Here is a 12543-nt window from a genome sequence, read left to right on the forward strand (position 1 = left end):
CAGCTCTGCTGTAATTAGTGTAAACGCATCTATCTTCCAAACTAAATCAGACCACGTCTAATTTACTGCCTCTTCCCCATTGCCTGGTTTAACGTCTGACACGAAAATAGTGTTTTATGAAAGTTTGTTGACTAGATAAAGAAAAATAGATGTGGAAATCACTTTGACTCTATTAAAACAAGAATGTCCTTTGTAAGGAATATCAGTGGCACCCACAAGCACAGGCCTGCATGAAAACTCATCAAGCCCACGCACATTGGACTTGTTACTGATTCCTTTAATAATGAAAATTACCTCATACATACGATTCCCCCTTTTCCTGCGCCTTCCCTGTTCTTTTCTCCTTCCGTGAACACATTCATGGGTATCCTTCCCAATGAGCACTTCATAATATGCTTCCACATCCTCCAGTTACTTTCTCGACCTAAGTCTTGCCTTCTTAAATTATTCTAAGCTTCTGGATACAGACATCATTCCTTGTACTTTGTAACTATCATCACACAAGGCTTAATGGCAATGCCAAAGTACAAGAATTTAATATATGACATATAATCAATTCTCAGATGCCTTCTTTTCAGTGAAGCCTTTCCCGATCGATCCTAGGAGCCCAACCTCTCAGCACGCACATTCACACCCCAGTCTCCGGAGAGCTGGGACCAGTGACCTCCCCACTGTGTCAGTTTGTCTCTATGTGCTACAGTGTTTCACCCCCAAGGATGTGGGATGATGTTTCCCATCTTTGTTGCAATAGCCCACATTACCTAGCTGCTGTGCTATCATCAGAATGGACCCTTCTGTTCTGTGCACCATAGGTACCCTGGCAGGACGGGTGACGCTGAAGCAGGCACAGGCCAGGGAGTCCCAGGATGCTCTGTGCAAGGGGTGCCCTGGCAGGGGGGCTGGAGCTGAGGCAGCGTGTGGGACAGCAGGTCCCTGGGCTCTTCAAGCAGAGGAGGTCCTGGCGGGACAGCTGAAACTAAAGTGGGGTGGCAGAGCGGAGGAGGCTGAGCGGACAGGCAAAAACAGGTGAAGGAGAGTGGGAGATACAGGCTTCCAGTCAGGGGAATAAAAGGCACCACCTAGGGAATATAGTCAATGATAGCGTAATAGCGTCATATGTGACAGTTCTGGTACACTTGTGGAGAGCGGAGCATGAGGTATAAACTTGTTGAATCACTATGCTGTACACCTGAAATTAATGTAACATTCTGTGTCAACTACATGCAAATAAAAAAAAATTAATTTAAAAAAATGGACCCTTCTGTGGGTATTGCTTCCTGTCCCTATTGGCCACCTCTATCTCCCCTCGCCTGCCATGGGATTAAGCAACACATGACAGAGGAGAATCCTGTAAGTGTACAGATCTCCTTGGTCTTGTTAGTCGTAGCTCCCTCTTGACAAAAACTGATCAATTCATGCACAAGAAAATTTCGACAAAGGGAATCATAGTAGGTTTACCTTTTATTCTAATGTTGCTTGTATAACAACAAAATAAACACGAACACAAAGATGTCTCCGTGAATCAGCCATGGGGTTCCTCTAAGTCTGTGTCGGTGATCTCTCTTGCTTGGACAGCTCTGTGATCGCATCTATCTCTGCAGGAGTGAACTTGGGGGTTAGCATCACAGCGTCATAATCAAATTCTTCATCAAGTGAGAAGGGCTGGACTTCATCTCCGAGTATCTGTAAAAGGTAGAAGGAGAAAAATCCTACGATCGCTGTAAATGAGGAAAAAGCTGAAAACATAAACTCCCTATTAATATTTAATTCAACTTTTTTTAGAACTTCAGCACTCTCTGCTGATTAAGCTGTTTTTAAGTAAAGGAATAAATTCAATTATTCAATTTGACCTAATTTAAGTCTCTTAATATGCCCTATTTGTACCATCCTGCATCAGAATGAATATCATTAACTAATTCCACCCACGGCAAGAATCAGAGAGTTTCTCTTGCACACATTCATTACATTTTTACCACTTGCAGTGTTAGGGCTCAAGGCATATGGAAAAACTAAGAGTTACATTAAAATGTGAGAAAATATACCTTGAGATTTGGATCAACCTTCAACACACCTTCACCATTTACTAAAAAGACTTGTATCAATACAATAATTTTCAAAGATAAAAATACTCTACACTTACCATACTTACTTCTTCAGATAATACTTATAACTCTGTGGCCAATAACAGTGGGAATTAAAACACACAGCATCACCTCAAAAATTCCAAGATCTCTTTCTTCTCTCAAGAATTTTAAAAAATATTACAGAATTTATCTACAAGTCAGAGTAGCTGCAAAGCGGCACAATAATTCTGTACCTATTTATTCATAATCTGTGAGTTTAAAGACTTCCTAAAGGAAGGCAGATATTTTCCAATAAACAAAAAGAGAATACCTTAAATCACATTGTATTCACCTCTTAAAGAGCCGCTCTGAAAGCAAATGCTTTGTAATACAATGAAATTATCTGGCAGTTCTATGTAACTCTATGATATGTATGGCGATGCTAAAATAATTGAAAACTATGGTTTATGGAAGAATGAAAAAAAAATGCCCTGAAGCTATAATCAGCTTTAAATATTCTTGCATTCAAGATTATCTCATTGAGTGGATTTTGCAACATTCTTAAAAATAGACCATGTAGCTGAGAAACTATGTGCTGTTATTAAAGGTGGGGGGGGGACATGAAAAGTCGGTATCTCCTATCTGTTTGGCAAGTTGCATCTTGTAGTTAGGTGTGCAGTGCTAATAGCAAACATGTAATCATCTACCACCCTTTCTAAGTAAAACCAGCAAGAGAACAGACTTCAGAGACTTGTTCATTTCCTCTGTATTTGAAACTGTCTGCATGCTTTCCTGACAAAGGCAATGATGGGATCTGCCACTGAGCGAGTTCCCACCTCATGTCCACCCCAGTACAAGGAACGGGGTGGGTATCAGCAGTAATCTTCAAACAACCCCTCTTCTGAAGCTCTGAAAGGTTAAGTGACCGGCCTGAGGCTGTATCGTTAGTAAGGGAAAGAAGCAAGACTGGAACCCAGGGCAATCAGTTTCAGATGAAGTTTACCCTCTCAACAAAAACACCAGCAAAAATCAACCTTGAACTTCTCACTAAGCCAAGTCATAGACAGCTCTTGCGGAGAAAAGACCTTTTCCAAATAAGCTAAGTCATTCCCACAGTTTATCATAAAATCCATATCCAAGGCTCCATGTAACACCATGACTGTCTTGAAAAGAGCGTGCGTGCACAGGCAGCCAATCCGTCTGCAGAGTGACCGATCTGTCCATTTTGGTCACTCTCTAAGATTACAATTATCTCCACAGTGGAAGTGACAGAGTGGTAATACTGCTAAGAACAGCTCAAATGAGGAAACATAAACAGTGACACAATATGTTCATTTCCTGAACGTAAGCATCCTTGTCGTCTCCATCTCTACTCAGTAGGGAGCACTGTGGCTGGCAGGCCTGGCCACACCTCACCCTGAGCCGATTCTAACAGATCCTGGGAGAGGACCAGAAAGAGTCCCCTCTCTACCAGCGCATCCAGCCTGATGGGATTCTTGCTGCCCTTTTATGGCTGGTTCGAGGCCTGGCATCCACTTATCGGCCAAGTTTCAGGCTGCAAGTACCCACGTGGGTCCATCACACTAGGAATTTGAATCAGAGAGATTACCAGCCACTCTCTAGATGCAGCCACTTTGCTTTCACCCACCTCCCTCTGAGGCTGGAATGCATTTAATAGGAGACAAATCTCTTTGCTGTGCTAAAATCCCGGTGATACCAGACCATCCTCCTCACATTCTCTCTATACAACACAAACAACCCTCACATTCCCACCTCCCTCCCCTTTACTTGTTCACTCCATAAACATGTATTGAGTGTTTAATATGTGTTAGATACAGGGAACACAGGATGAAAATAGCAAAATCTGTGTTCACCAGGTATCCTCCCTTCAGGGAGAAGACAGAGTAAATGAACAATTTCTACATCGTGTGCCATGCTCTCCAACAGAGAAATGCAAAAAGGGGTTGCAAAAGCACACAGGGGAAGTGCCGCGGCTTACCTTACCCTCAGCTGAGCATCGCTACTCTCCAGAAAATCCTACTTGCCTCCTCACTCAACACCCCACTCATGACCCACCTCGTATTAGCAACCCAGAGAGAGAACAGCTTGTGTGCCGTAATTCTAGACTCTCTGCTAAGGGCTCACTCCCATGGCCAACTTAGCTCTACAAATGGCCCAATCCATCACACCCTTATTCCTCTGCCTTGTCTGAGGTCCCAACATAACTTGCAGCTATAATATCCAACACTGTGGTACTAGAGATGTAGAAGTTTATCCTTAAGTAGAAAAATCTTATTTCCCTTTAAGTTTTTTTTTTAAATACACTCAAATTTTTTCTGTTAAGGAGTATGATTCCCTTCATTGGTCATTCAGTATTAACCAAAACAATAGCAAGGAATAAAGTTTTTAGCTGGTCAATAAATCTGATGGCAACACAAGAGTTACTCATTTATAATACATTTAGAGTTACAAAAATACACCTAAAAATATAAATTTCTTCACTTGGAAACAGAGTTATAATGGCAGCTATTATTAAATTAACTCCCTAGGTAATCAGTTCAGTGCTGAACTACAAAAGCAAGAAACCAAAAATAGCAGTAATTTCATATTTGCAATGCCAAATGTGATGATACTCATGACATTTCAAACCATTTGAGGGTAGCCCTGTAATGTGGCCAGTACGTCCCTGATTCACAGTGTCAGAAGGGCGCCCTCCTGCAGTCAGTCAGTGACTTTCCATTCTTTCCACAAACTCTATGCTCCTATGAAATTCTAGGCACTGCGATAGGCACTGAGGATACAAAGATGAAGTCTTGTATGACATCGAAGAGAAAGGAGATAGACATTTAACAAGTCAGTAGAGTAAAACGGAGTAAGTACAAATAGTATGTTGGGGGTGATGGGAACAGAGAAGAGACACCTAAACCCACTCGGACTGTAAGGTACTGGGAAGGAATCAGAGACGGCTTCCTGGGAGAGTTGATATCCAAGCAGAATCTTAAGGATATTAGTTAACAAGGTGGAGGGAAGAACTTTGCAGATAAAGGGAGTTCTAGTGAGCAGGACAAGGAAATAAGATGCCAAGTTTCACATGTAAGGATCTGCAAGTAGGTAAGTGTTAAGGGAGAGAGAAGCAGGAGACAGATTGGTGCCAGATCATGACAGTCTTAGATGCTATTTATCCTAGAGATGATGAAGTCATTAAAGGATTTCTTGAAAGGAAGGTAGATAGTTGGTCATCTAGGCATTTCAGGTAAATTCCTTCATTCCTTCAAATTTTAACCGAGCACCTACAATGAAGCAAGCGCTGGACGGACCGCTTTGTGAAAACCAGAAAGACGCCCTACCCTCATGGAGATTACATCCAGATGGGTTACTTTGAAGAGTAAAAAGAAGGTAGATTTGAAGTCAGGGAGACTAGTTAGGAGCCTGATAGAGCAGTCCAGGCAAGAGATAACGAGTACAGGAAGCTGACAGCAGAGATATGAAAATATAAGAAAGCAAAACTGGCACCACTTGAGGACTGATTTGGATTTGGAAAGGCAAGAATGCATGAAGTGAAGCAGGCAAAGAAAGACAAGCTTGGCTTTGGACATGTTGATTTGAAGGCACCCAAAGGAATCTAGATAGAGATAACAACAGGCCACTGAAAACCGGAACCTGAAGCTCCGAGAAAGGTCTGAAGCTAGAGATGCAGATTTGGGGACAGAAGCAGGAAAGGTAAAACCTAGAGATGAAAATGGATCCAAGTATGTTAAATGGAAAGAGGTTTACCACGGAACCCTGAGCAGTACCAACTCAGGGATGGATGGAGGGAAGCCCCCAAAGGAGGCAGGGAAAGAACAAAGAGAGAAATGTACAAAGAATCTGGGGAGAGCAGTAAAGTGAGAACCAGAGGACCACGAGGGTCAGGCACAGTAGAGCGATCCATTAAAATAAAGGCTGGATGGGCGCCTAGGTGGCTCAGTCGGCTAAGCAACTGACTCTTTTTTTTTTTTTTTTTAATTTATTCATTGGACAGACAGAGATCACAAGTAGGCAGAGAGGCAGGCAGAGAGAGAGAGGATGAAGCAGGCTTCCTGCTGAGCAGAGAGCCTGATGTGGGGCTCGATCCCAGGACCCTGGGATCATGACCTGAGCCGAAGGCAGAGGCTTTAACCCACTGAGCCACCCAGGTGCCCCAGCAACTGACTCTTGATTTCAGTTCAGGTCATGATCTTAGGGGTGTAAGATCGAGCCCCATATAGGGCTCTGTGCTGAGCATGGAGCCCTATTTTTTCCCTCTCCCTCTGCCCCCCACTTCACTCTCTCTATTTAAAAAAAAAAAAAAAAAGGACTGGAAAATGTCCGCTGAGATCTGGCAGTTACAGAGTAAGTGGTACCTTTATTCTGAATACATCCAGGCAGGTGACTAGAGCCAAGGACATTCTGCAGGACACTGAATGAGGAATGAGGGGGAAAGAAGCAGAGTCAACTAGTAGGGTCAAGTCTCATAGTTACTGAAGTCTAGACGAGAACAGAGGGAGAAGAACAGACAGTAGTCCAAAAGGGCCTGAGGTAGAGAAGGCTATTTTCCCTTTCCTTTTGTTTTGCTTCATTTCATTAAGGATGGGAGAGACTTGAACATGTTTACATGGTGAGAAGAATGAAGCAATAGAGGAGAGAGAGAATGGCCCTGACCGTCTTGTTCTATCAGAAAAACACTCTCAGTGGGTAATGAGGTTTTTCTTTTATTTATTTGTTCATTCAATATTTATTGCATGTCTACCATATGCAAGTAGCACTGAACTTGGCACTACTTCCTACTTTTTTTGCTTTTTAATTAAGCTTATGAAGCCACACATCAGTGAATTCAGAGTCCTCCAAAACAAGGGCCACATATGTAATCCAAAGCAGATGTACACTGCAATTCAGAAGACATCACTGTGATCTTCGAAATGGCAGCTTTTAAAATGCAGTCAAGTTGCAATTCTACTTATGTATTTCGGCTCTTGACTACTGAGGCCCACGCTGGGAATTCTCTTCCTTTGGGTTAGGTTCGTTTCAGGGTTCTAAGCTGTACGACTCTAAGGCTTTGGGATTACAAACTGAAATTCTCATTTATTTCAAAGAGGAGAATTTATGCAATGGAAAACCAAATCCCCTGCTACTAAAAAGAAAACGACTGTGAATTAAGTTATTAACTTGTTATTTTTGCCTAAGGAGCTGAGAGAAATATGTGGATTTGAGGGGTCTCATTTCAAATCTAATTGAAATCTTTTCGTAGCCTCTCAGGGAATAGAATTTGCACACTGTTAGAAAACGGCTAGTTTCCTTAAAATTGCTCTTGTGACTCATTCAAAGAGAGACCCTGTTACCAGAGAAATCATTTTCATTCATAGTATCACACAGGCAAATTAGAGAAAACAGAACTAATGCTCAAATCAATAAGAGCAACATTTAGCTGTAGGCAATCTTACAAAGTAATATAGTGAATAAACCATCTTTATAGGTGAAAAATTTTAGAGTCCCATTACGAACTGGAAAAATAGGAGATCTCCCATTGAAATACCACAAAAGTTTCTTCTATGTTTTGGGGTTGGGGGAAAAGGGTGGAGGAGGGACACACAATTTTTCATCTTCCCAATGTTTCTATTTGCTCTATAAAGCTGTTACTAAATTCATTGAGACAGAATTACTAAGGCAACAAGTTATTCACAAACGGAAAGATGGAAGGTCCTTGGCAAATGTCTGACTCTAAGGGGGAGATGCACATATATAAAACCCCAGTGACAAAATTAGGAAAAAAATTAAATTGGTCTAATCTGTATCAGGAAGTCACAGCCTCTTCTTAGAGGAGGTCAAGACATCCAGGATTCATTTTCATCTTTGAGACTGATATCACAGAAAGAAGTTAGCATATTTAGCCCCAAATTGCCCCTTGGTTGGTCCTTACAGGATATATTTGCTAGAAATTGATTATTATGATGTTTTACTGGCAGTGAGTGCTTTAAAATAAGATTAACCAAGGCATAGTTGGTAAAGTATTAGGATTCTAGGCAATTCTGAAAAGTTTCTCTAACAAATCGTGGTCAGAAATAAAAATCCCAGCCAAGATATTCTAGGTATTTGAAAAACAGCAAAAGTTCTCCATCTATGTTTTCTAAGTTTGCCAACACAAAATTTGTTCATAACATTTTGATTCCAACATTTTAAAAATGTTCACATTTTCTGGGAAGAAATTGATATTCCTTTTTAAGATACAATCATATCCAAGGTTTTAACCTGCATTTTTTACTGGCTACTTGATGGATTCTAGGAATCATTCGGTTTTTTTTAACCCACCAATGGAAACGATTTTATAACAATTCCTATAATGGCACTAGGTGCCATGACCACTGGCTGGCCCAGCAATTTGTATGGTCACAACTGAAGTCAAGAGCATGAACAAGTCTTTAAAAGAAACTGATTCCTGCTAGAAATAACACTGCAATTTTAGTTTCTTACTACTTGGAGAAAGCAATCAATCTGTAATTCAAAAAGCACATTGAAGAGTGGCTGTCCCCCTTACCAGTTTATCTGGTAACCAATTCAGGGGTTTAATACAAGTCTTTCAAGCCTCCTAGACACACTTCTGTGATGTCTGTAAACAAAAATTCTATGACAAAGAGGCAATTTAAAATGGGAACATATGGATTACCTTTGACTGAACGACTGCTTCCATAACAGAATGTCTTTTTTTTTTCTTTTAAAGATTTTATTTATTTATGACAGAGAGAAATAGGGAGAGAGGAAACACAAGCACACAAGCACTGGGGAACTGGAGAGGGAAAAGCAGGCTCCCCGCTGATATGGGGCTCCACTCCAGGACACTAGGATCATGACCTGAGCCGAAGGCAGACGCTTAATGACCGAGCCACCCCCCCCCGCCCCCCTCCCCCGGTAACAGAATATCTTTAAGTGATAAGATCTGTAGTACCTGAATGATCAAACAGGCAATCCCTAGGAGTTTTATTAGGAAGCAATAATAAAGAGCCCTTCACAACTTCTTGTGCCTGATACATTCTTCTGTTGGAAGTAAACATGGTGATCAAGGTCACACCCAACACCACCAGCAGCCTTGGTTAGTGCGTGTTTCTAAAAGTATATGCAGAAGAGCTGCAAACAATGACAAATGATGACTTTCTAGGTGTGCCAGTGGGACAGGAAAAGCATGGCAGAGACTCCGTGCCCCCTGACTGTGAAGCGCTTGGCTAGATGACACTTCCCAGTGCCCCCGGTGGCTGGACAGGAACATATGACGAAGTGGTTGCCAGTGGAATGTGAGCAGAAATGAAGTCCTGAGTCCTAAGCCTTGGGGAAACGTGCAGCTCCCACACACTTCCCTGCTGCCCCTATAGTAGGACGGTGACCTGAGCTGGAACATTCATAGGAGGACAATGTCCTAAGGCACAGCGGAGATCCAGAGAGAAGGAATCTGGGCCCCTGGTGACCCCAGGGAACAGAGAAAACACTCACTTTAAAGGCTTTCCATAGGGTGAGTGGATGGCTCAGTCAGTTAAGAATCTGATTTTGGTTCAAGTCATGATCTCAGGGTCCCAGGATTGAGCCCCATGTTGGGCTCCCACTCAGTGGGGAGTCTGCTTCTCCCTCTCCCTCTGCCCCTCCCCCACTCCCTGCTTATGTGTGCTCTCTCTCTCTCTCTCTCAAATAAATAAATAAAATCTTAAAAAAATAAAAAAGAAGTTTTCCATAGACTGTTATATGAGGGAAATAAAGTTCTATCTCCTTTTGGCCACTGACTTACTGTTGGGATTCTCTACAGCAACAGCTTGGCCTTACCTTAACCAATAAAAGATGTTTATAGGGGACACCTGGGTGGCTCAGTTGGTTAAGCAGCTGCCTTCGGCTCAGGTCATGATCCCAGCGTCCTGGGATCGAGTCCCACATCGGGCTCCTTGCTCAGCGGGGAGCCTGCTTCTCCCTCTGCCTCTGCCTACCACTCTGTCTGCCCGTGCTCATGGTCTCTCTCTCTCTAACAAATAAATAAATAAATAAAAATCTTAAAAAAAAAAAAAAAAGATGTTTATAGGACCTTGGAAACAAGAGTAAAAAGCAAATGGCCAGTCCAAACAAAAAGAGAGAATCTATTGCATAGTCCCCAGATAACATGTCCTGCAGCATGGCCTACATCATGAAACAAAAATAGTTTCCACGTAAAGAAGACATAACTGCTCTCCATGTTTAAAAGAAATCTGCAGGGGTGCCTGGGTGGCTCAGTGGGGTAAGCCTCTGCCTTTGGCTCAGGTCATGATCTCAGGGTCCTGGGAGCAAGCCCCGCATTGGGCTCTCTGCTCGGCGGGGAGCCTGCTTCCCCCTCTCTCTCTGCCTGCCTCTTGGCCTACTTGTGATCTCTCTCTCTGTCAAATAAATAAATAAAATCTTAAAGAAAAGAAATCTGCACATTAGAGATAGATGGCAGTCAGAGGGACTAGATTAAGCAACATGAATTCTAAATTTTTCCAAATCTAAGAAAAATAAAAAAGCACAAAGATATGGCAGCATTTCACTGAAAGGACAAGTTACAAAATCAAGGCAATTTCAAAACTGATTGAACTCCCTATGGAGTACCTCTTCTGTTTGCTTGTCAGCTCCTCTCCCAGCAGGCCCTGGCTTTACCCCAGGGGTGAAGGGCTGGGCCGCAGAAGGAATGTAAGAAGGGACACGTGGGCAGACGTCCTCCTCCACTTCTCCTGGAAGCAGCAGCAAATCTGTTGGATACAAAATATTTCACTTGATGCTTTCATCAAGTTCACAATTGACCTAAATCACCTAAAAGCCTACAATAGTCAAAAGAATGAAGTAAAAATGCTCAAATAAAGTAGGTTCGTTTGAGACAATGCCTGTCCTCATTTGGGGATTTACCCAAGAGATTCCCTTTTCCATAAAATAGAAGCCATTTGTGCATTTATTTTTACCTTACTGTCTCAAGGTCACATTCGATCCAAAGGTTTGGGAGACGGATTGTTTAGGGACTGACTTGATCACACCTCTCACCCCCAACCCAATTTCTACCTCTGTAGGAAAATAAGGCAAGATGCTACCTTTGCCTCATTTTCCCACATTTTCCCGAGGAATGGAAAGAAAGGAAATGAAGTGCTGAATTCATCCTGTAACTCTGTGGCAATATATAAATATATATATATATAGATATATATATATATATATATATATATAAAACAGTGATGCCATAAGGAAAGGACTTTAACTTTCAGCAGAAAAATGAAGTGCTCTGTCATAGGCTGAATTCACGGTCTGATGTTCGATCCCGCAAACAACTTGTTTCCAGCTTGTTTAGCACCATGACAAGAATTCAATAACCAATCTGGGTTTTCTGATCTGTGCGTTGTAAGTGGATCTGTTGCCTTATTTTTGCACATGTCACAGAACATGGGGCATCACCATCAGATCTCCCACAGCTTTCTTCAAGGGGGACAAAAAATAAAAACAAATAAAAGCACAATAGGGGAGCGCCTGGGTGGCTCAGTGGGTTAAAGCCTCTGCCTTTGGCTCAGGTCATGATCCCAGTGTCCTGGGATCGAGCCCCACATCGGGCTCTCTGCTCAGCAGGGAGCCTGCTTCCCTTCCTCTCTCTCTCTGCCTGCTTCTCTGCCTACTTGTGATCTCTGTCTGTCAAATAAATAAATAAAATCTTAAAAAAAAAAAAAAAAAGCACAATAGGCCTCCTCATCGATCCGAGCTTTCATAGAACCAGAAGGGCTGCTGGAGCTGGCCAAGAACGTGCAGCTGGCTTAGGACCATGCTGCCTGCTACTCAATGATGATCCTCATGAAGACACTAATTAAGTTCTCAGTGGAAGTGATTAATTAACAACAGGCGTGCCTTGGCGGTTGCCAATGGCAGCATATATAGGGAGATAATTAAGCAGGTATGGATACTCAAAACCTGAAACTTACTTGAAATATGTCTCTCACAACTGCAGATAACACCAGCACAAAAACATGTTAATTACAAAATTCTTAGGACTCCAGCAACAGAACATCGTCAGCCTAGAAACTGAAGCTGTGGGTGGGTCGGGGGATCGTGAAGAAGATAGTTCTACTATGATTCATTATTGGAACCTTAAAATATGACCGAATTAGAAGAAATAAAAACATCAGTCAACACGTATAGGAGCTGACATTCTACAACCATCATTTGAGCTCATGCCCCCAAGGACGCTATTCCTTCCCGTTTCATAGGCAAGGAGCTCTGAGCAAGGAGAGTCACCTCGTTCAAGGGGCCATAGCTAGGAAGTGTCAAGAGTCGGGAAGTCTGCCAGCAGAGCCCGTACTCTGCCCACCACGTCACATGACGAACTTTTTTTTTTTTTTTTTTAGGATTTTATTTTTATTTACTTATTTGAGAAAGAGAGAAAAAGAGAGAGTACATGAGAGGGGAGAAGTCAGAGGGAGAAGCAGATGCCCCACTGAGCAGGGAG

At 42.3% G+C, this 12543-nt stretch overlaps 1 protein-coding gene across 2 annotated transcripts in view; it reads right to left on the reverse strand.

Moving 5' to 3' along the window:
- Window positions 1-1482: 1482 nt before the first annotated feature.
- LOC111150030 (chromosome unknown C11orf74 homolog) overlaps window positions 1483-12543 on the reverse strand; it is a 64867-nt gene continuing 53806 nt past the window's right edge. For both annotated transcript variants that reach the window (XM_022507347.1, XM_022507346.1), the window contains exons 6-7: window positions 10674-10813; window positions 1483-1683 (exon numbers count right to left, since the gene is read on the reverse strand). In XM_022507347.1, coding sequence (XP_022363055.1) covers window positions 1540-1683; window positions 10674-10813 — 284 coding nt within the window. In that variant the 3' untranslated portion in view covers window positions 1483-1539. The remainder of the gene's footprint in view (window positions 1684-10673; window positions 10814-12543) is intronic.

This window comes from Enhydra lutris, unplaced genomic scaffold (genome assembly GCF_002288905.1).
Source record: "Enhydra lutris kenyoni isolate GAN:26980312 unplaced genomic scaffold, ASM228890v2 scaffoldscaffold22, whole genome shotgun sequence".
NCBI classification, from domain to species: Eukaryota; Metazoa; Chordata; class Mammalia; order Carnivora; family Mustelidae; genus Enhydra; species Enhydra lutris.